Below are 23,650 nucleotides of genomic sequence, written 5' to 3' on the forward strand. Positions count from 1 at the left end.
TTTGCGGTCACGTTCAGCTGCATAGAAACAGAACGGTCTGACCATAGTTTTCCACCCTGCTTGTGGGATTGCAACACAAGGTTACAAAATGTTATTGTTCTGACCATCATCAGAACTCCAATTGGACAGCGTGATAAGAAACCAGAAAAATAGGCATCAAGGGCATTTCAGAGGACCAAATTTAGGGTCTGGGCATATTTTCCACTCAGCATAAAGACAAAGAATTATGACTGCATCTTTCCCTGGAATCATTGTCCAAATACTTTTTTGCTTAGGCCTGGTCCACATAGAGTACAGTACACTACATGGCAAACACAAGCGTGTATCCGACTGTCCCTGAGGCGTGAGGTTTTCCCACCTGTTCCACCTGACTGTTCCCAGCTCTATCAGACCATGGGGGAACCTGTGGGTGAGTGGGAGACATGACTGATGGGCCTGCCAGGTTATAAGAGGGAGAAATACATCAAGTACAATCTACTAGACTATGGCCATATCATCCATGTCTGGTAACATGAACTGATTTGATCTTTTTGATCCTTGACTTATTCACATAGGTAAGTCCTATTGAGATGAATAGCTAAAAGAAGCCCTGGCCAACAAGGAGGTGAAGTGTTGTATTATACTTTGGTAGTTACTGAAGGCATGTCAGTCCATACTCTGAGGCCAATCAAAACTATGTAGGATTTTGGTCAAAAGTGGTGCACTATATATGAGGATAGGGTGTTGTTTGAGACTGTGTGTTTGTGCCCTAGGTTGCGGAGTGCCTAGCATCCCGCCGCAGGTGAGCGGCTTGAAGATTGTGAACGGACAGAACGCCGTATCTGGCTCCTGGCCCTGGCAAGTCTCCCTTCAGGTAACCCCATTTCCACCCTTTCATTCTATACATTGTTTTTTCACACTGCAATCACTGATTATTCTTGTTAGCCACTTACAGTAAATGTATGTTGACAATGTTGGGAAGTGCTGTCTTCACATTATGGTCAGACCCATACTATCTATCTACTGTCTTCACATTACGGTCAAACCCATACTATCTACTGTCTTCCAAATCTTCCTTTCTCCTTCAGGATACCTCTGGATTCCACTTCTGTGGAGGCTCCCTAATCAGCCAGAACTGGGTTGTCACTGCTGCCCATTGCCGTGTCACATAAATGCATGTAATTCCATTCAATAGTGCTTTATTAGCACCATGTTCATAAGTACATACAGCATTCCTCTTAGTTGCACTCAGATAAGCTGGGTTCATTCATACACACTATAATCTGTTTTCTCTCTCTCCAGTCCTAGCCGTCACCAAGTGATCCTGTCAGAGCACGATCGTCAGTCCAATGCTGAGCCGATCCAGGTCAAAAGCATCTCCAGGGTAAGTCCAGGAGCCTGGGGAGAGATCCACTCACTTAACCACAACATGCCTGCCTGCTTCATAGGTTTTACCAGAGTTCTGAGATTCTGAGGTTCACTTTCGAAGATGAATCACTTCACTATCTGTGTCTACATCTTTCCTTGATCCCTGTAGGCTATCACCCACCCCTACTACAACAGCCAGAACTTTAACAACAACGTGACCCCGCTGAAGCTGTCCTCCCCCGTCCAGATCACCTCCCGCGTGTCCCCTGTGTGCCTGGCCTCCTCTAGCACCCCCTTCCCCTCTGGAACCTGCTGTGTCACCATTGGCTGGGGCAAGACTGGCACCACCTGTGAGTGGCCACACAAGCTACTGAACCATTATTGATACACGATAGATTTACAGTTAATACAAGTGTATGTGCAAATGGATGGTAAAATACAAAAACTGTTTTAATCAGTAAACCAGTCAGCATGGGCATGGCTCTTAAGAAAACAGCTGCATCATAGATAAAGGCCTAATGTTTGCATCTTGATTTCCTTCCTCATTATCAGTTTGTGGAAAGAAACTGCCACACACTGCACTTGCAAATGTAGCACTATTGCATTATTTCCGGAAAAGTATGCACTCACTACAGTATGGTGTTCTTGATAAGAGCGTCTGCTAAATTTCAGCTTTCATTAAGAGCACTGAGCTCCTTCCTAACCATGTCCCCTGTCCCCAGCAAGCCCCCGTATCCTCCAGCAGGTGGCCCTTCCTCTGCTGAGCTCTGCTCAGTGCAAGCAGTACTGGGGCCAGAACAGGATCACTGAAGCCATGATCTGCGCTGGAGCCTCCGGAGTGTCAGGTAACTGACTGACCTCCCATGTCCTTCTGGAGCAAGTTGAGGCTACCTTTCTCCAGTCAGTTACTGAACATTTCTCTCTAATCACTCTCGTATCATGTCGTCCGGCAACAACCTTTCACCAACACATGCGCTATCTTAAAGTAGCCAGGTACAGATTTGTTTAACCAAATTATCTGGCAATGGCATGACAATGGAAGTCAGATAGGCTACAACTCGGCCCCTAATACATTCATCTCTACCAGTGCCAGTGCTCCTAACCTCTCCCTTCTTCTCCTCCATCTCCAGGGTGATTCTGGCAGTCCTCTGGTGTGTCAGAGCAGTGGTGTGTGGTTTCAGTTGGGCATTGTGTCCTAGGGCACCACCAACTGCAACGTCAGTACCCCTGTCGTCTACTCCCGTGTCACCTACCTGTGTGGCTGGATTGACCAGACCGTCGCATCCAACTAGAGTCACAGTGGACCCCAGCTGCATGTCTCCTTACACAAACTCTTCTTCCTGCAAACAGTAGTCCCACAGATGAGTGTGTGATGTCACACAGGCTTGATCCGGCTAGCTTTCCCATCAGCTAGTGATATTTCAACCTGTCTCATGCACAGCCGCTCACTGTGTGGCCACAGTCTAATTTTTTTCAATGGAACTGAAAAAGATGCATTCAATTAAAGTTGTATAAAGGTTTTTTCTGTTTGAAGTCAGAGCAGTGCCGAGAGGCCATTGAGGAAAAACATAACCAACAAAACAAAACGCACACATGCATAAAAAAATAAATTCATAGTAACCCTTTTTTTTTTAAACGTGTGAACTGTCCTTGGGAAAGTAATGTTTTTTTTGCCCCCCAACTTTTCCCCAAACAGCAAATATGGAAAGTATTTAAAAATGTGTCACGCAAGCAAGCCATAACAGGGTTAAATATTTTCCTGGTATTTTACAAATGTTCCATCCTGAACATAAATTACTTGTCACACGACGAACCCGGTATTTCAGGCCAAAACCTGAAGCGCCATTCTAAACTATATAAAGAATATAAATGTGTCTGGATTTGATTAGAGCTTTGATCGGCATGAACATCCAAGCCTGATGAGTCATACATCAACGACATGTTATGATCCCAAGCCCAAATGATAGTGCCATTATCCAATAAATTGTTTATGATATAGGCTACCGCACATTACACAAAAACATAAAAGCCAATAGATGTATACATGCTCTCTTGGGTAAATAAAGGAAACAAGCTCCAGTAGCCTAATCTTTTTGAGTGTGGACTGTATTAGTATACTGTATTGTATTATAAGGACTGGAATTACTGACCATATTCAAACCATGAAGCTGTGAGAGAACGTGATGCTGGTGCAGGACATGATGCCTACAAAGTCACAACTATATTTGGAAATATAATATGGCCTATTTTAAAATGTGTATAATTTGCAGGCTGCCATATATACCTTTCAAAACATTTCCCTTAATGTGTGTATAAGCCTACCTCCTTTCTCCATTGTTGCTTCATTCCTTCTTTGCTTTCAACAGTTAAATTAAATACGTTTTGTTGTCCTTATCTTCGCCATTGTAATGACACCCTTGAATAATAAATATAGGACTAGAATAAGATGCAGATGGCTATCTATTCACTCCTGTCAGAACCTACCATTGTGCATTCTCTCCTCTTTTAAACTCCCTACGAGTTCTATTGGCTGCTGTAGGCCTTTCTAACATTCAGCAAACAAGAGACTGTATCCCTCTTCCAATAGTCTATTGATAATATTGATAATCTAATAATGATTTAAAAAAATGTCCAGCAAGCTATTATTCTAGTCTAGCTTTTCCTGGGACTCCAAGAGCTAAGGAGCATTTTTTTAAGAGGCCAGTGGAGCGTAGGTGTGGATTATGCAAGAGACAGCTATAAATTAAAAGCTTAGCCTATGCATTACCCATCATTCATTAGCTAAATGTAAGGCTAATACTGCATTTAATGTATTACCTGAAAGAGGTAGGCTCAAAGATCTATAGGCTATAGAATGCATTCAGGAATTATTCAGACCCATTTCCTTTGTGCACATTTTGTCACGTTACAGTCTTTTTCTAAAATGGATTAAATAAAAAAAATCATCATCAATCTACACACAATACCCCATAATGACAAAGTAAAAACAGAGTTAGACATTTTTGCATATGTATTACAAATAAACAGGAATGCCTTATTTGCATAAGTATTCAGACCCTTTGCTATGAGACTCGAAATTGAGCTCAGGTGCATCCTGCTTCCATTGATCATTCTTGAGATGTTTCTACAACTTTATTGGAGTCCACCTGTGGTAAATTCAATTGATTGGACATGATTTGGAAAGGCACACACCTGTCTATATAAAAGGTCCCACAGTTGACAGTGCATGTTAGAGCAAAAACCAAGCCATGAGGTCAAATAAATTGTCCGTAGAGCAACGAGACAGGTTTGTGTTGAGGCACAGATCTGGGGAAGGGTACCAAAACATTTCTGCAGCATTGAAGGTTCCCAAGAACACAGTGGCCTCCATCATTCTTAAATGGAAGAAGTTTGGAACCACCAAGAATCTTCCTAGAGTTGGTCGCCCGGACAAATTGAGCAATCTGGAAAGAAGGGCCATGGTCAGGGAAGTGACCAAGAACCCGATGGTCACTGACAGAACTCCAGAGCTCCTCTGTGGAGATGGGAAAACTTTCCAGAAGGACAGCCATCTCTACAGCACTCCACCAATAAGGCCTCTATAGTAGAGTGGCCAGATGGAAGCCACTCCTCAGTAAAAGGCACATGACAGCCCACTTGAAGTTTGCCAAAAGGCACCTAAAGTACTCTCAGACTATGAGAAACAAGATTCTCTGGTCTGATGAAACCAAGATTGAACTCTTTGGCCCGAATGCCAAGCGTTACGTCTGTAGGGAACCTGGCACCATCCCTACAGTGAAGCATGGTGGTGCAGCATCATGCTGTGGGGATGCTGTTCAGCAGCAGGGACTGGGAGACAAGTCAGGATCGAGGGAAAGATGAACAGAGCAAAGTACAGAGAGATCCTTGATGAAAACCTGCTCTAGAGCGCTCAGCATGTCAGACTGGGGCAAAAGTTTACCTTCCAACAGGACAACAACCGTAAGCACACAGCCAAGACAACGCAGGAGTGGCTTCAGGACAAGTCTCTGAATGTCCTTGAGTGGCCCAGCCAGAGCTCGGACTTGAACCCAATTGAACATCTCTGTAGACCAGAAAATAGCTGTGCAGCGAAACTCCCCATCCAACCTGGCAGCTTGAGAGGATCTGCAGAAGAATGGGAGAAACTCCACAAATACAGATGTGCCAAGCTTTTAGTGTCATACCAAAGAAGACTGGAGGCTGTAATCGCTGCCAAAGGTGCTTCAACAAAGTACTGAGTAAAGGGTCTGAATACTTATGTGAATGTGAGGTTATTATTATTATTTATTTTTTGCAAATATTTCTAAAAACCTATTTTTGCTTTGTCATTATGGAGTATTGTGTGTAGATTTATGGGGGGGACAATTTAATAAGGCTGTAACATAACAAAACGTGGAAAAAGTTAAGGAGTCTGAATACATTCCGAATGCACTGTACAGTACATCAATCTTGACCAGGATTAGGCCTATCTATTTTGGATGCAATTTGAATGGAATTGATGGAACGAGAAACACAGAAAGAGTATTTGCATGCGCACTGATTTAAAGTAATGATATTCGAGTGATAGACTGTTTAAAAACTATGCAGTTGCAATTTAAAAAATGCATCTTAACAGTGAAAAAAATGGTGACCCCGAAATCCAGATGGAGAAGAGTAAATTGGACCGCATTCAGTCTGTACATAGCTATTACTGTAGCATAGGCTATGTTGCAGCAAACGTAGTTCTACCTTTCACAAGAAAATAAAGTTACCATGATGAGATGATACATGCATTGTGAACTGCGCTCCATACTGAGAAGCGTTGATGGGGTATCTGTACTTTACTATTTATATTTTTGGCAATTTTTACTTTTACTACACTACATTCCTAAAGACAACAATGTACTTTTTACTCCATACATTTTCCCTGACACCCAGCAGTACTCGTTACAGTGACAGGAAAATTGTCCAATTCACACACTTATCAAGGGAAAATCCCTGCATCTGATCTGGCGGACTCACTAAACACGCGTACTTCATTTGTAAATTATGTCTGAGTGTTGGAGTGTGCCCTGGCCTTCCGACAATAAAAACAGTTAAGAAAATTGTGATGTCTGGTTTGCTTAATATAAAGGAATTTGAAATTATTCATTCTTTTACTTTTGATACTTATGTATTTTTAAAACGAAATACTTTTAGACTTTTACTCAAGTAGTATTTTATTGGCTGACTTTCACTTTTACTTGAGTCATTTTCTTTACTTTTACTCAATAATGACAATTTAGCACTTTTTCCAAAGAAGCCAGATTTAGATATGGCATATAATGTAAGAATTCCATTTCACATCATGCTGAGCCTGTTCATATAAATAATTTATTATAATTTACCGGTTTTTCGCAGTTATTCATACTGGGAAAATGGAGTAGGTTTGGCCGGGAAATCTCGGTAACCCAGTTCCTGTTATTCAACCCTAATCCACACCATCTTCAATTACTTCCGGCGCCGACAGAGATGGCCGCCTTGCTTCGCGTTCCTAGGAAACTATGCAGTTTTTTGTTTTTTTACGTGTTGTTTCTTACACTAGTACCCCAGGTCATCTTAGGTTTCATTACATACAGCCGAGAAGAACTACTGAATATAAGATCAGCGTCAACTCACCATCAGTACGACCAAGAATATGTTTTTCGCGATGCGGATCCTGTGTTCTGCCTTACAACCAGTGTAACCGAGTGGATCACATGCAGCGACCAAAAAAAAAAACGACTCAGAAAAAGAGGGAAACGAAGCGGTCTTCTGGTCAGACTCCGGAGACGGGCACATTGTGCACCACTCCCTAGCATTCTTCTTGCCAATGTCCAGTCTCTTGACAACAAGGTTGATGAAATCCGAGCAAGGGTAGCATTCCAGAGGGACATCAGAGACTGTAACGTTCTCTGCTTCACGGAAACATGGCTCACTGGAGAGACGCAATCCGAAGCGGTGCAGCCAGCGGGTTTCTCCACGCATCGCGCCGACAGAAACAAACATCTTTCTGGTAAGAAGACGGGCGGGGGCGTATGCCTTATGGCCAACGTGACATGGTGTGATGAAAGAAACATACAGGAACTCAAATCCTTCTGTTCACCTGATTTAGAATTCCTCACAATCAAATGTAGACCGCATTATCTACCAAGAGAATTCTCTTCGATTATAATCACAGCCGTATATATCCCCCCCCAAGCAGACACATCGATGGCTCTGAACGAACTTTATTTAACTCTCTGCAAACTGGAAACGATTTATCCGGAGGCTGCATTCATTATAGCTGGGGATTTTAACAAGGCTAATCTGAAAACAAGACTCCCTAAATTTTATCAGCATATCGATTGCGCAACCAGGGGTGGAAAGACCCTGGATCAGTGTTACTCTAACTTCCGCAACGCATATAAGGCCCTGCCCTGCCCCCCTTTCGGAAAAGCTGACCACGACTCCATTTTGTTGATCCCTGCCTACAGACAGAAACTAAAACAAGAAGCTCCCACGCTGAGGTCTGTCCAACACTGGTCCGACCAAGCTGACTCCACACTCCAAGACTGCTTCCATCACGTGGACTGGGAGATGTTTCGTATTGCGTCAGACAACAACATTGACGAATACGCTGATTCGGTGTGCGAGTTCATTAGAACGTGCGTTGAAGATGTCGTTCCCATAGCAACGATTAAAACATTCCCTAACCAGAAACCGTGGATTGATGGCAGCATTCGTGTGAAACTGAAGGCACGAACCACTGCTTTTAATCAGGGCAAGGTGTCTGGTAACATGACTGAATACAAACAGTGCAGCTATTCCCTCCGCAAGGCTATCAAACAAGCTAAGCGCCAGTACAGAGACAAAGTAGAATCTCAATTCAACGGCTCAGACACAAGAGGCATGTGGCAGGGTCTACAGTCAATCACGGACTACAGGAAGAAACCCAGCCCAGTCACGGACCAGGATGTCTTGCTCCCAGGCAGACTAAATAACTTTTTTGCCCGCTTTGAGGACAATACAGTGCCACTGACACGGCCTGCAACGGAAACATGCGGTCTCTCCTTCACTGCAGCCGAAGTGAGTAAGACATTTAAACGTGTTAACCCTCGCAAGGCTGCAGGCCCAGACGGCATCCCCAGCCGCGCCCTCAGAGCATGCGCAGACCAGCTGGCCGGTGTGTTTACGGACATATTCAATCAATCCCTATACCAGTCTGCTGTTCCCACATGCTTCAAGAGGGCCACCATTGTTCCTGTTCCCAAGAAAGCTAAGGTAACTGAGCTAAACGACTACCGCCCCGTAGCACTCACATCCGTCATCATGAAGTGCTTTGAGAGACTAGTCAAGGACCACATCACCTCCACCCTACCTGACACCCTTGACCCACTCCAATTTGCTTACCGCCCAAATAGGTCCACAGACGATGCAATCTCAACCACACTGCCCTAACCCATCTGGACAAGAGGAATACCTATGTGAGAATGCTGTTCATCGACTACAGCTCGGCATTCAACACCATAGTACCCTCCAAGCTCGTCATCAAGCTCGAGACCCTGGGTCTCGACCCCGCCCTGTGCAACTGGGTACTGGACTTCCTGACGGGCCGCCCCCAGGTGGTGAGGGTAGGCAACAACATCTCCTCCCCGCTGATCCTCAACACTGGGGCCCCACAAGGGTGTGTTCTGAGCCCTCTCCTGTACTCCCTGTTCACCCACGACTGCGTGGCCATGCACGCCTCCAACTCAATCATCAAGTTTGCGGACGACACAACAGTGGTAGGCTTGATTACCAACAACGACGAGACGGCCTACAGGGAGGAGGTGAGGGCCCTCGGAGTGTGGTGTCAGGAAAATAACCTCATACTCAACGTCAACAAAACTAAGGAGATGATTGTGGACTTCAGGAAACAGCAGAGGGAACACCCCCCCATCCACATCGATGGAACAGTAGTGGAGAGGGTAGCAAGTTTTAAGTTCCTCGGCATACACATCACAGACAAACTGAATTGGTCCACTCACACAGACAGCATCGTGAGGAAGGCGCAGCAGCGCCTCTTCAACCTCAGGAGGCTGAAGAAATTCGGCTTGTCACCAAAAGCACTCACAAACTTCTACAGATGCACAATCGAGAGCATCCTGGCGGGCTGTATCACCGCCTGGTATGGCAACTGCACCGCCCTCAACCGTAAGGCTCTCCAGAGGGTAGTGAGGTCTGCACAACGCATCACCGGGGGCAAACTACCTGCCCTCCAGGACACCTACACCACCCGATGCTACAGGAAGGCCATAAAGATCATCAAGGACATCAACCACCCGAGCCACTGCCTGTTCACCCCGCTGTCATCCAGAAGGCGAGGTCAGTACAGGTGCATCAAAGCTGGGACCGAGAGACTGAAAAACAGCTTCTATCTCAAGGCCATCAGACTGTTAAACAGCCACCACTAACATTGAGTGGCTACTGCCAACACACTGTCAATGACACTGACTCTACTCCAGCCACTTTAATCATGGGAATTGATGGGAAATGATGTAAATATATCACTAGCCACTTTAAACAATGCTACCTTATATAATGTTACTTACCCTACATTATTCATCTCATATGCATACGTTGATACTGTACTCTATATCATCGACTGCATCCTTATGTAATACATGTATCACTAGCCACTTTAACTATGCCACTTGGTTTACATACTTATCTCATATGTATATACTGTACTCGATATCATCTACTGTATCTTGCCTATGCTGCTCTGTACCATCACTCATTCATATATCCTTATGTACATATTCTTTATCCCCTTACACTGTGTTATAAGACAGTAGTTTTTTTGGAATTGTTAGTTAGATTACTTGTTCGTTATTACTGCATTGTCGGAACTAGAAGCACAAGCATTTCGCTACACTCGCATTAACATCTGCTAACCATGTGTATGTGACAAATAAAATTTGATTTGATGATTTGATTTGATTTGAAATAAGGCACTTTAAACTTTGAGAGGATGTTTGAAGAGAAAGGGAGGGAGGGAGGCAGAGGGCGACAGTGCGCGCACGTGAGAGAGAGCTGTTTCATTTGTGGCGAGAGAGTGGATGATATTCTTTGCTATAGAGAATAAGATGGAAATGGGTAAGACGCTTTATAGTCTATTTTTTTCTACCCTTATGATCTCTGCACCGGGTGCTTTAACTTTTCACTCAGACTGATGCTTCATTTGTAGAAGTAGAGTTTCATGACAAACATGCCATTCTTAATGTCATCTCGATTTTTGTCAATTGCTTTTTACTTTTTTAGAAACTCCTATGCATTAGAATTGTTGCATTATGTGTGAATAGAGAACATATGAGGGCTAAGTCATGTACTAAATGTCTTCAATAAATCTAATGACTTTCCTTGTTGAAAGTCATACCTGGTCATAGTAGGTGGGAAATGAATGAAAACTGGGGTAACAAATTACCACAATGTAACCTTCTCTTTTTCCCCATTCCATTGGGACATTTCTTGTGAATAATTTATCCAAATAAACAAATAGATATTTAAGGCTTATCTATAGCAGTGCAGTACGCGTGCAAGGTTGCACAAAATATACACGATTTTACAAGATACTGACTTCCCTTGCAAATAACTTTCAGATAACATCCGTTTCAAATAATCTCTTATAGAAAAGTCTACTAATCAGCACTATATTTAAGATTACAATGTGTCAGAGCCTAAAAGACAATTGGTAATATTTCTTTCTAATTTCAGAAAACTCTACCATGGTATATTCTGATGTGACAACTGGGATGGGAATACTATCTCTGGTTGTCTACTGTGTGGCGTTTGTGCTTGGCCCCACTGGCAACGGCTTGGTGATCTACGTGACAAGCTGCAGGATAAAGAAGAATGTCAACTCTGTTTGGTTCCTCAACCTGGCCTTGGCGGACTTCCTCTTCACTTCCTTTCTGCTCCTCTATATCATCTACATTGCCCGTGATTATGATTGGCCTTTCGGTGACATCCTTTGCAAGTTAAACAGCATGGTGACTATGCTCAACATGTTCGCCAGCATCTTCCTCCTGGCGGCCATCAGTCTGCACCGCTGCCTGTCCACGTGGGTGGTTGTGTGGGCCCATAACAAGTGTACGCCAGGCAGAGCTGAGGTCATCTGTGTGGGGATCTGGTTAGCCTCATTGGTCTGTAGCCTCCCATTCACCATCTTTCGGGAGATCATACACCATGATAATAGGACAATGTGCAGTTATTCAATTCCCCATTCTTCCTACAGGAAGTTGGTTGTGTTCCGCTTTCTGCTGGGGTTTCTCATCCCATTCCTGGTCATCATAGGCTCTTACATTGCCATATGGATACGCGCCAGGCGCCTTCAGAAAGGAAGAACGCACAGGTCCCTCCGGATCATCGTCTCCGTTGTCCTGGCCTTCTTCATCTGCTGGATGCCCTTCCACGTCTTCCAGTTTCTGGACTTCATGGAAGAAGACAACCAAGGCCTCAAGCTGGTCGTGCATATAGGGACTCCCCTGTCCGCTAGCCTGGCCTTCCTCAACAGCTGCCTGAACCCCATCCTGTACGTCTTCATGTGTGACGAGTTCCAGAAGAAGCTGCGTCAGTCCGTGTTGCTCGTATTCGAGAATGCTTTTGCAGAGGACCACGGGATGAACTTTGTGTCATCAACGCGCTCCCTGAGCTCCCATCTCTCCCGGATCTCCCGTAAGTCTGAGTCTCTGGCTCCAGGAGAAGGAGGACATTTACACCTCACTGGTGACCAGCCTGATAGTAAAGTGTAAACTGAGGTGTGAGATGGGAGACATCTGCAAAAGACAGGGCTAGTACATCTGTATTAGAGTCATTTGACTGTAGCTGTTGTCATTGTGGTTTTCATGGTGGCAATGAAATCAATGAAATGTATTTTATAAAGCCCTTTTTACATCAGTAGTTGTCACAAATTGCTTTACAGACACCCAGCCTAAAACCTCAAAGAGCAAGCAATGCAGATGCAGTTACCAGATTTAACTTCTGTTATAGTGATGTTATGTTGAAGTTATGGAGACCTTATTTTGATGTTATGTTGACATTATGGGGAAATTCTCACACACAAATAGACAACAACATTCATAAACCTCTAATTTCAAATTCTTACAAGACTGTTCGACCAGACAGATCAATTTTGGTATCAAAAATAACAAAAAACCTCTTAAGGTAATTTATTAATTTATTTGTTTATATTTTGCTTGTAGCTAATACAAGAGTTGACTCCTGAAAGGGCTCTTTGAAATCTGACCAAAGAAAAACACTTACAATTCTTTTTTACTTCAGACAACATTCCTTTTGTGATCCAAAACAAACAGAACATTTATTGCCTGTATGTGATAGATATCTTGGACCTATTTCTTCCATGTGGACTGTGTTTCTGACCTGCAGATGACAAGATCCTTCTGAAAAACCCTCTCCCAAAATAACTGCGGTGGAGAAATCATTTGTGGAGAAATTACATTTCAGAAATCAATCAATTGTAAAAACAGCACTGGCAGATATATTATAGCAATTAATAAATTACAATAGCTCTTTACAACTTTTTTTTTTTTTTTTTTTTTTTACAGTTTACTTAAAATTTTAGATGTGTGAGAGACTTTTCTTTTGAATGTTTAAACAAAAAAGATTCATAAGAGCACTGCTTGTCTGGGAAACTGGTGATCCTAAAACACAAATATTTACCACTGGAAGCCTGGAATTAATTTAGAGTATTCCGGAATTTAGACAAATGTTGCACACTACTCAACCTGTTTACAAACTTTTCATGACACATTGTTGTGATTGACAACAGACTATATAATGCATTACCAGATATTCTGTAATATGACAAAAAACATGTAATAATTATTTAAACAGATGAACTTGGGCCCACCAGAAGCATCAACTTACTGAAAGTATTGCTACATTTTTCAAAACGAGGACTTTGGGTCCCTAATTGTGGCAGTATATGGTAGAAATGGGCTCCATGAGGCTCCTCTGACATTGTCACACGTCATGTCCTCCTTGGGGAGAGGACTAGTGCAGCGTCCTGGGGTAGATCACTTGCTCGTGGCTCCTACCTGCTCTATTCTTTTCTCCTCCCTCTGCTGTGGGATACTGCCTGGGGGATTCCCAGCTAGCGGTCGTACATCTCCTTCATCTCTTTCAGGATCTTGATGCTCTCGCTATACCTCAGCTGATTCTTGTTGGACGCTTCTTTCCATCTGAACACAGTTAATAAGATTGATCGCAGCTAGATAAACAATGTTTACTGACAGAATTTGTATCAACTTTTTTTCCAATCAAGATTAAATTCGGTTTAATAGTTGATATTCGACTCCACAATCTATTCATGTCAACAAAGTTATCTTTTGTGATTATTTAGATGCCTTTGACTTACTTTTGCCTGATCTTTTTCCAGCGTTCTATGTGGTTGTATATGAGGGGACCAGACACAAGAGCTGTATCTGTAGACTGGTGACAAAGACAGACAGATTGAAGCAATCCACCATTTTACTGTGGCAAATATGAAAATGATGGCTAGGCGTAGCAGATGTTATACAGTACCTTGCTGACAATAGGCTTTTCTGTGGATGGGATCCTCAGATTGACAGGATCTCCAGAAGGGTTGAGAGGACAGGAGGTGGGCGGAGGGAGGCGATACACATTCTGTCCCTTACCATTGAGCATGTCTGCAGCCTGGCAAGATGTAGGTGAAAAGTGAGAAAACAAATACTGGACAGAGAGCACTAATGAAAAAAATATATTTATGCCCACATTGTGGGCATCTTTGTCCTGCTTTTTGGTTGTGAGCTTACCTCCTCTTCCCCCATGCTGTGTGGGGGGCTTGGGGATGCAGCTCTCTCTCTGACTGCCGGGTTGTTCCTCATCCAGGCCCGGCAAATGGGGTAAAGTGGGGTACTGGTGGTGTACTGGGCCAGGTCCACACTGCGGTCAAACAACTTGATAATGTAGGCATCTAGCAGAGAGGGAGGAGAACAAATGATTGTATATGTAGGTGAATATCTAGAGCTTGAAGGGTAGTCAGTGAGTGAGAGAGAAAGGTTTTTAAAAGTCAAATGATCTGTGTTTGGCAGGGGATTGACATGTGCAGCGGACTTACTTTGTTTATGTTGGTTACTCTCCGTTAAGCTATCATCCATCTCTTTCCGTTTCTTCCTCCGGTGCTGTGGGAACCGTGATGATGGCCTATGACATCAACAACGAGGGAAAGGTAACAGGTAAAGGCCTTTCAGTGTCTAACAGTCAGATATGTTAAAAAAAAAACTCAAATAAGGCTTACCGCTTCCCAGCAGAAGATGGAGACACATCCCTATGGAAGAAACAGGCAATCGGAATTACTACAGAAGTAGTGGAACCACAATAGGCTATTGAGTGAGTCTAAATAGCATACTTCGTTTAATATAAAAAGTTGGAATACCAGAGGAAGAAAAGAAATGTTAAGGCCATACTTGCTCAGAGACTCTTCTGCCATCTTTGTCTCATCTTCATTTTGCTCCCTGGAAAAACAGCAAAACCAACATTTCCCATCACCTAGGCTTGATTAGATAGTGCACAGCCAATGAAAGGTTCCTGAAGCTGTAAGTTTCAGTGTCAAGACAGTTAATGTACTGTATCTTTCCAAATAAAATAAAAACACCAACCTCTCACTGTCACTCTTCTCTACCAGCCCCTGTAATACTGCATCCAGTCGGCTGCGTGCACCACTCTCCTCTGCATCTGACAAATATAAATAAACAGTCGACTTTACTTCGGAGAGATATACAAATTCCAGTAGCTAGTGTTAAGTCCCACTGTATCGTCAGCCGAATTGGTTTTTGGTTTTGAAATGTTCACGCGCTCACCTGGCTTCTCAGTCTTGATCTTGACGTGATGCATGATCAGTCTACCCCTTTCACACCGACATTCAGAAATCCCCAAAACAAAATATAAAATACAAGTTAGTTGGTAGCTAGCTACAACGACAAGCTTGCTAAAAAGTTTATGTACAGGGAAACACTGATGCAAAAATATGTAGCTAGATATTAAATGACCCAAGAGGACTGTTGTTGTGCCTGGATGCCGTAGCTAGCTAAAGTAGCTAGTTAACGCAAATTGAAGCAGTCTTTTTTTTGAGTAAGCGTGTGAGACGCATTATTGGAATTATGTCTATTTGATACATAACTTTTCATCAGCAGAAAATTATTGCACAATTAATGTCCAAATGCCACGTATCTATACATAGAACATAGTTTTGTTACCCTCCAACAACTAACTAGCTGCCTGGTTGGTTACCTCGGTGGTCAGATTTGTTTCAGTGGACTTTCCTCTTCCGCGCGCAGGTCGTTTCCTTTCTGCTGGTTGGACAATGTGGAGTCGACTATCATTGGTTCAAATCAATGTCTGTCACTTACCAACTTTTTCTAGATTGGCCAGAATCGATCGTTGACGATAATGATGTTCTCGGTAAAGATAAACTCAAGATTATTGAATCTGTCAAATGGGTGAATAAAAAGTTATCCTGCGAGGAATGTACCATTTAGAAAAGTAGAACTAATTGTCTAGACTATGCATATGATTTTACTAATCTAACTATTTTATTTCGCCGTTTGGTTGCCCGGTAACTGACAAAAGCCCAAACCGGATGAAAACCCGGAAGGCGCACTATGTTTTCCTTTCATTGAATCAACCCACCCAGGCAGTGATCAAAACGAGATGCTCAAGTAACATTTACATGGAAAGTACGTGCTATAAAAAAAGTATTTAATACGTCATCGATGTCAGTGGTCTAGCCTTTCTAAATGAACAAAAACTGTTTTCAACTGCAATGTTGTTAGCTTGTTACAGGGATAACTTTTTTTTTGCAGTGCCAGCTAATTAGCTAGTTGTCTATTTTCACTCTCTTGTTAAATCAAATGCGTGTGTGCTAGGTATTTACCTGACACACACTTTAACACTGTCTCATCCTATGATTATAGCTAAGAGTTGTCTACATGTGGGCTATAACACTTCGTTGCCCAGTGTGTGAGTTGGTGCCGGTGGTACTGTCAACATGAAAGCCAGGTGAGACGTGGAACAAGTAATTAGGAATGCAGAGCTACCTTTTTCAAACCAGAACGATATGTTTTTACCACAATGAAAATTGTCACCTTTTGTCTCTCTTGCTCTCTTAGTGGTGCTGCTCTGTTCACAAGGAAGAATCCCTTCCCGCCAGACCCACCTCTGGGAAAAACCCATTACAACCCTTCACGCACCAAGAAGCTTCCAAAGCAACGGAGAAAAACCGTAAATACTGGACTTCAGGGGCTGTCAGGGTCTTTTCCAAATATACATGCTTCAATACAGTAAATAAATGTATTGTCATTACATCAAACTTGTGCTTTTTTCCTGGTTTGTCTTAGACCCTGAGCCCTGTTCACCTTGCCCAGCTGTCCAGCCCTCTTCTCCAGACACACTCACTGAGCCCAGAGGACCAGTGCTTCCTTGGGGCAGCCAACCACTTTGTCCTCTGTTCTCCTCCTGCCACAGAGGCCCAGCCTAGTTTCTTAGAGTCCTGGCCCTCCACTGACCTTGGGTCCTCCCCGGCCAACTCTGCCGCCTCCCCGAACACAGACACACTGACACGGGACCCAACATCGGGAAAGTCCCTGGTCTCCACTGGGGGAGGAGAGCAGGAAGATTCAGTGTTGGCAAAGTATGCTTAATACTATTTCTAAAATTACATAATGGTAATTTGATTTATTTGTGACATGTCATACAGCATTTGTGATCCTTATGTATGTCTTCATTATAGTGTGTATCATGATATCCACAATAAGCTTGCAGGTGATGAGTTCATAAGATTTTTTTATTGATTTATGGTGTTATGCCCTTTACTTGTCTCATTAGTAACTACAATAATTCCTTTTCCAGGTACATTGAACGCTTTCGTCACGGAAGGCCACAGAGTCGAGAGGTGCGTCAGCAGATGTCGGCAATGGTGGGAGAGGGCCAGCAGCCTTTCTGGTGGCTGTCCTCCTCCCCTCTACCCTCCAGTTCTACACCCACTCAAACCACTGACATAGGTACTTCACTTGGATCATTCATTGTTCTTTACATCTCATTGAAACTCACTAAAAGTTTTGCTGGCTCTATAAAACAAGGACTGTAGTGATTGTTGTGATGCATTTGACCAACTGTCTTGCTCTGCTCTCCATTTCAAATCAAAGTTTATTGGTCAAATACACAGTTTAGCAGATGTTATAGCGGGTGCAGTGAAAATCTTTTGTTACTAGCTCCTAACAATGCAGTCAAATGTCAAACAATTAAAACATGTATTTTTTTAAAGGAAAGAAATCAAGAACTTCAGGACGAATACAATTAACAACCCAAATAGCACTGATTCAAAATTCAATCTATACACTGGATGAATATGTACAGCAGTAGCTATATTAGTGAGATATATCAAGAATCAAGTATTTCAATAAATATGCTGTGTGTATAAAAAGTAAAATACAATGTCTTCTCATTAATTTCCTATTTCTTTATGTACACAGGCCTTTCCCTTAGAAAAGACTCAGCCACCACCCTCAGTCCAGTTGGGCAGTTTCGGCATGGCACCACCCTCTCCCCATGCAGGGGACTCCTTGATCTTAGTGCCATGGTGAGTACATCATCGTTGTGTTCATGCTCCGTTTTGGTAAGATTATTTTTGAGATGGTGAGATATATTGGTATTAGACAGGTGAATGTAATTCTGTCAAATGTGCAAGAGCCAGAATGGCTGAGATGTATTAGAAGAAAGACTCCCCATGCAAGGTGCTGCTCCGCAATAATATTTGCATACCAACACCAGACGACATGTTCTGCCCAACCACTGTGTTTATATGAACTAGTTAGAAGCTGTTCCCTTTGATTATGCAACTGTGTTTGGTGCCTTTGTTAATACCCCTTCTGGTCAAAACACCGCTCCATATCCAGCTTGCTGCATATGCCTGAGGGAATGAGCTAAACTCTATGCAACTGACGTGAGCTTTTATAGAACTGATCCATAAAGCGTGTTCAAAACAGAACCCGCTGAGGGCTCAGTTACACAACATTGTGAATGTTCTAGAATGTTGGTGATAGAAATGGTGATGGGAGATGATGCCTCTGGTGCACTCACTGGCCTCTTTCTTTCTGATCCCCTGGCAGGGCCTGTCAGACTCTTCTCACGGTGACCTTGGAGACTCCGAGATACTGCATCTGCAGGAGAAGGCCAGTAGACTCCTTCACAGAAGGTAGATATGCTGGGAGGAATGGAATACACTGAGCAGGGTTGGGGGCAATTAAATGTAATTCAGTCAGCTGCAATGAGGAGAATTGGATTACTCTTACAAAAACTAAATGTTATGTTTTCAGTGAGCACTCACTCAGTAGTGGATCTATTCCCATCAGCTCTGAGGGCCTGGGCTGCTCCAATTTTTCCTCCCCTGTGAGCATAGATGAGCCAGTCCGAAGGCCTATAGTTACCAGTCTTATCGACTCAACCACTGGTGAGCCTTGGGGTTGGGAAGTTCAAAACATCTGATTTGCATGAATTTTCCCTTGTCTCAACCACATGATATTACTTTTTCAAACTCCCAGAGCCACTCTTATTCTGTGCTCTTGCCACGTACCTCATTTCTCATGGTCACGATTTAGTTTCCTTTTGCAACTTTCTTTATTCTCACTTTATCTGAATACACATATTGCAGTAACTCTTCTTGTGCAACCGCTTCCTCAAGTTGTGGGGAACCTAAGCTCAGCAGACCTCTATGCTGGAACCGTGCCCAAACCGTCTGTGGTTGGTCCCCCGGACCCCCGCACACGCCCAGAGGAGGACATCCTGTTTCAGTGGCGTCTGAGGAGAAAGATGGAGCAGGCCAGTCAGTGGGTTCGGTCAAACCCACAGCAGGGTTACACCCTTCATCAGCACTCTGTGAGCTGTCAGGCTCACAAGGTACTTACCCCCTTGTCTACTACACCTGCTATTTGAAAGAGGTTTTGAAGTCTCTTTGAAATGTCTGCCATTGTGTGGTAGTATTATCCAATGCATTTAGCGGATCACAGATCATATGATTTGATTTGTTCTCCTTCGTTAGGTACAGCGGAATCCTCTCCCTGCCTATTCCTCTCATAGAGTTGCCCCCTCCCTCCCCATCACCAGCCCCACCGTCTCTAAGTTGCAGCCGGATGCCCCTGTCCGTCCCCACATGCACCTCCTCTGTGACATCCTTTCTTGTACCGCTCAGCCCCACTCCCCTCCACCCAGCCACCAGAGGAGCCCAAAGAGGAGTGAGGTCTCTGGGGCCGACCGGACCGTCAGGCAGCCCAAAGCCCAGTTCAGCTCCACAGACACCTCCACTGAGGAGCCCACTAGTAAACATGAGTCCTCTCCACCACCGCCCGCCTTGTCTGTGACCACAGAGGAAGAGTGGGCAGTTCAACAGAGGAGAACCGAGAGGACAAAAAAGGAGACACTACAGAAGGAGAGGAGTGAGAAGCGGACAGGGCCGTCCTGCAGAAAGAAGAAATTAGCCAGGTATGACCTGTATCTAAGCGGGGTGACAGTTTGACTGAATGACATGTGGCCCAGTCTGTAAACTCAATGACAATATCTCTGTAGGTGTCACGTTGGTGACGGGGACCATGCTGAGAGGCCCAGCTATGCAGATTGGAGTGTGAGCCAACACCACACCAGAGGTAAAGACCGGGTCATCCCATGGAGGGAGGAGCCCAGCAGAGACTGGGGGCAACAGGAAAGGGGGCCGGGGGTAGTGAGAGAGGGCTGCCCTGGAGATCGTGCTCCACCACCCTCTCCCATACACAGCGCCCTGGGACAGGTCAGTTAACACCGTGGGTCATCAGCATCACTGACGCTAGATGCCATTAACACATTGAAGAAAGGCTGTTATGAATTTCAGTGTTACAATAATATTAATTTACTTTATTCATTTATCCAGGTTAGTTTAATTTAAATAAAGATATTAGCTGAGTAAAGCATATTAATTTACCTTGGCAGGTAGTTTCAGAGGTATTGTTCCTGACCACGGACTCCCCGGACCCGCCCAGAACTCCTGTGTCCTCTGACTCTCCCAGATATGTGCCCCCGCAGTCCCCTGCCCCGCCTCCCAGTGCACAGCATCCACGGGAGGTTGTAGCTCAGCTGCTTCAGGAGGCTGAAGGTGAGACTGCTTGGTGCAGTGGGGACTGCTGACCTTAATTCTAGGTAGCAGAGGTGGAATAGACTCTGGCCGTGTAATAGTGTGTATATATAGCCTCTAGTCAAGTTCCTCCGGGACTGAATCCTAACTTGAACCTTTTCCTGAATATCCCATTCCTGTACATACATTTCTTACTCTAAATAATAAGTTAGGATTTTGCCCTAAATGCTAAAGGGGTGTTTTGGATGGCATAACAATTGAGTGATGCCATAGTCCTCTCTGTTACAGGAGTACATTGACCGTGTGGACCAGTGCCAGTTATCTATTTTCACTTCACCTTGCTGGTGTTCATGTGTACATTTCTGGCTATTTATACCTGTGTACAGTTAACATGTGCTCTAATAATAATAATTAATTAATAATAATAATTATGAACTCCTGGCATAGCTTTGCTAGAAAGTAGCTAAAGTTACAACAAAAATAATCGGTAATATAATCAAATGCTCCTAAAGTTACTTTTGTTATCTGCACAGTGACATTTTAACTGCATATATTTCCCCCCTTAAGATTCAGACGAGCAGGAGTTTAAAGATGACCCCTTACTGAAGGTCTTAAGGCAGCAGAGGAAGTGGGTGAAGGAGCAAATCGGGTAAAGAACTGGTATATGTTCCCTAGATACAATACATCCTTCGTCATTTATTTATTTTACTCATTAAGATAATGAACTTAAAATGTAATTACAGTGCCTTATGAAAGTATTCACTTTTATCCACATTTTGTGTTATAGCCTGAATTTAATATGGATTAAATTGAGATTTGTTTTTTGGTCACTAGCCTGCACAATACCCCATAGTGTCAAAGTGGAATTATGTTATTAGAAATCTTTACAAATTAAAAGCTGAAAATGTCTTGCATCAAGTATTCAAGCCCTTTGTCATGGCAAGCCTAAATAAATTCAGGAGTAAAAATGTGCTTAACAAGTCACATAATAAATTGCATGGTTTCACTGTGCAATAAAAGTGGTTAGCATGATTTTTGAATGACTACCTCTATGTACCCCACACAAACAATTATCTTTAAGGTCCCTCAGTCGAGCAGTGAATTTCAAACACAGGTTCGACCACAATGGCCAGGGATGTTTTCCAATGCCTCGCAAAGAAGGGTACCTATTGGTAGATGGGTAAACAAAGAAGAATAGGAAAAAAGCAGACATTGAGTGTTCCTTTGAGCATTGTGAAGTTATTAATTACACTTTGGATGGTGTATCAATAAGAGTCACTACAAAGATACAGGTGTCCTTCCTAACTCAGTTGCTGGAGAGGAAGGAAACCGCTCAGGGATTTCATCATGATGCCAATGGTGACAGTTAGTTTAATGGCTGTGATAGGAAATTGCAGGGGATGGATCAACCATATTGTAGCTACTCCACAATTCTAACCTAAATGACCGAGTGAAAATAAGGAAGCCTGTATAGAATAAAAATATTCCAAAACATACATAATGTTTGCAATAAGGCATTGAAGTAAAACTGCAAAAAATGTGGCAAAGCAATTCACTCTTTGTCCTGAATACAAAGTGCTATGTTTGGGGCAAATCCAACACGTTACTGAGTACCATTCTCCATATCTTCAAGCATAGTGGTGGCTGCATCATGTTATGAGTATGCTTGTAATGGCTAAGGACTGGGTAGTTTTTCAGGATAAAGAAAAAACGTAATGGAGCAGGCAAAATCCTAGTGAAAACTTGGTTTGGTTGCTTTCCACCAGACACTGGGAGATTAATTAACCTGACAGTAACCTAAAACACAAGGCCAAATCTACACGAGTTGGTTACCAAGAAGACGGTGAATGGCCGAGTAACAATTTTGAATTAAATCTACTTGATAATCTATGGAAAGCCTTGAAAAGGTTTCTCGCAATGATCAACAACCAATTTGACAGTTTGAAACATTTTGAAAAGCATAATTGACCAATGTTACCTAATCCAGGTGTGAAAAGCTATTAGAGACTTACCCAGAATGATTCACAGCTGTAATCACTGTCAAAGGTGCTTCTACAAGGTTCTGTATTTCATTTTCAATAAATGTGCAATAATTTGCAAAAACCTAGATGGTTGAGAATGTTTTTATTTATTTTTTATCAATTGTGAGGCTGTAACACAACAAAATGTGGAATACGTCCAGGGGTATGAATACTTTCTGAAGGCACAGCCTTATTCTAAAAAGGATTAAATAAAAAATGTTCATCAATCTACACACACTATCCCATAATGACAAATCAAAAACAGGTTTTTAGAACCGGACAATGACCCTAAACACACAGCCAAGACAATGCAGGAGTGGCTTCAGGACAAGTCTCTGAATGTCCTTGAGTGGCCCAGCCAGAGCCCGGAATTGAACCTGTTCGAACATCTCGGGAAAGACCTGAAAATAACTGTGCAATGACCCATCCAGCCTGACGGAGCTTGAGAAGATCTGCAGAGAAGAATGAGAGAAACTCGCCAAATACAGGTGTGCCAAGCTTGCAGCGTCAAACCCAAGAAGACTCGGGGCTATAATCGCTGTCAAAGTACTTCAACAAAGTACTGAGTAAAGGGTCTGAATACTTTTGTGATTGAGATTTTATTTTATTTTTTGCAAACATTTCTAAAAACCTATTTTCTTTGTCATTATGGAGTATTGTGGGGGTGGGGGGGGGACAATTTAATCCATTTTAGAATAAGGCTGTAACATAACAAAATGTGGAAAAAGTTAAGGTGTCTGAATACATTCCAAATACACTGTATAGTTAAATCATGTTATGCTGTCTTTGGAGTAAAATCTTACATTTTATTTTATAACATTGCAGACCCATATGATTCCTAGAGTGGTATAATATTTGGCTATGCAAAGTGTTGAAGCAACCTTAGAACATGCTCTAAAAACATGTTTTTTTCTTTCAGCGAGGTGGACTCGCTGTTGGATGAATTCCAGGAAGAGTGAGCACTGGTGTTGTGCACACATGGAACAAAAACAACCAATCAATTCAACAGCATTTTTATTTTTGTACAAAAATATATAGTGCATTTATTTTGAACTAATTCTCTTCTTACAATAAATAGAAAATATACAACAACCTTACTGTTGGGTTTTGTGAACATACTTGA

General features: G+C 42.9%; 3 protein-coding genes and 1 pseudogene across 10 annotated transcripts; 3 read left to right on the plus strand and 1 right to left on the minus strand.

Moving 5' to 3' along the window:
• The first annotated feature begins 496 nt into the window (after positions 1-496).
• On the plus strand, positions 497-2,639 carry LOC112226956 (annotated as a pseudogene).
• A 7,741-nt stretch (positions 2,640-10,380) lies between these two features.
• Positions 10,381-14,659, plus strand: si:dkey-42l23.2 (C3a anaphylatoxin chemotactic receptor). Its single transcript, XM_024391580.2, has 2 exons — positions 10,381-10,464; positions 11,083-14,659. The coding sequence occupies exons 1-2, from the start codon at positions 10,428-10,430 to the stop codon at positions 12,117-12,119; spliced, it is 1,074 nt and encodes a 357-aa protein (XP_024247348.1). The 5' UTR covers positions 10,381-10,427; the 3' UTR covers positions 12,120-14,659.
• On the minus strand, positions 12,527-15,714 carry LOC112226962 (protein lin-37 homolog). Of its 4 annotated transcripts, none has more exons than XM_024391685.2 (10): positions 15,640-15,714; positions 15,210-15,256; positions 15,009-15,084; positions 14,817-14,864; positions 14,648-14,677; positions 14,468-14,553; positions 14,163-14,323; positions 13,912-14,043; positions 13,745-13,818; positions 12,527-13,568 (listed from the first exon to the last, which is right to left on the minus strand). In XM_024391685.2, exons 2-10 carry the CDS (start codon positions 15,241-15,243, stop codon positions 13,481-13,483), a joined length of 729 nt encoding a protein of 242 aa, XP_024247453.1. In that variant the 5' UTR covers positions 15,244-15,256; positions 15,640-15,714; the 3' UTR covers positions 12,527-13,480. The 4 variants fall into 4 exon arrangements, with proteins under 4 accessions (XP_024247453.1, XP_024247444.1, XP_024247461.1 ...); XM_024391676.2 differs by having other exon boundaries at positions 15,606-15,677; XM_024391693.2 differs by having other exon boundaries at positions 15,009-15,078; positions 15,606-15,663.
• Positions 15,715-15,806: 92 nt separating this feature from the next.
• On the plus strand, positions 15,807-23,624 carry LOC112226817 (proline and serine-rich protein 3-like). Of its 5 annotated transcripts, none has more exons than XM_024391419.2 (14): positions 15,807-16,085; positions 16,323-16,407; positions 16,518-16,629; positions 16,746-17,038; positions 17,257-17,408; positions 17,880-17,986; positions 18,516-18,601; positions 18,723-18,856; positions 19,088-19,302; positions 19,445-19,884; positions 19,969-20,185; positions 20,365-20,527; positions 21,074-21,166; positions 23,447-23,624. In XM_024391419.2, the coding sequence occupies exons 2-13, from the start codon at positions 16,397-16,399 to the stop codon at positions 21,157-21,159; spliced, it is 2,016 nt and encodes a 671-aa protein (XP_024247187.1). In that variant the 5' UTR covers positions 15,807-16,085; positions 16,323-16,396; the 3' UTR covers positions 21,160-21,166; positions 23,447-23,624. The 5 variants fall into 5 exon arrangements, with proteins under 5 accessions (XP_024247187.1, XP_024247179.1, XP_024247209.1 ...); XM_024391411.2 differs by having other exon boundaries at positions 21,074-21,155; XM_024391441.2 differs by having other exon boundaries at positions 19,595-19,884; positions 21,074-21,155.
• Positions 23,625-23,650: the final 26 nt, after the last annotated feature.

The sequence above is a fragment of the Oncorhynchus tshawytscha genome, linkage group LG03 (assembly GCF_018296145.1).
Source record: "Oncorhynchus tshawytscha isolate Ot180627B linkage group LG03, Otsh_v2.0, whole genome shotgun sequence".
NCBI lineage: Eukaryota > Metazoa > Chordata > Actinopteri > Salmoniformes > Salmonidae > Oncorhynchus > Oncorhynchus tshawytscha.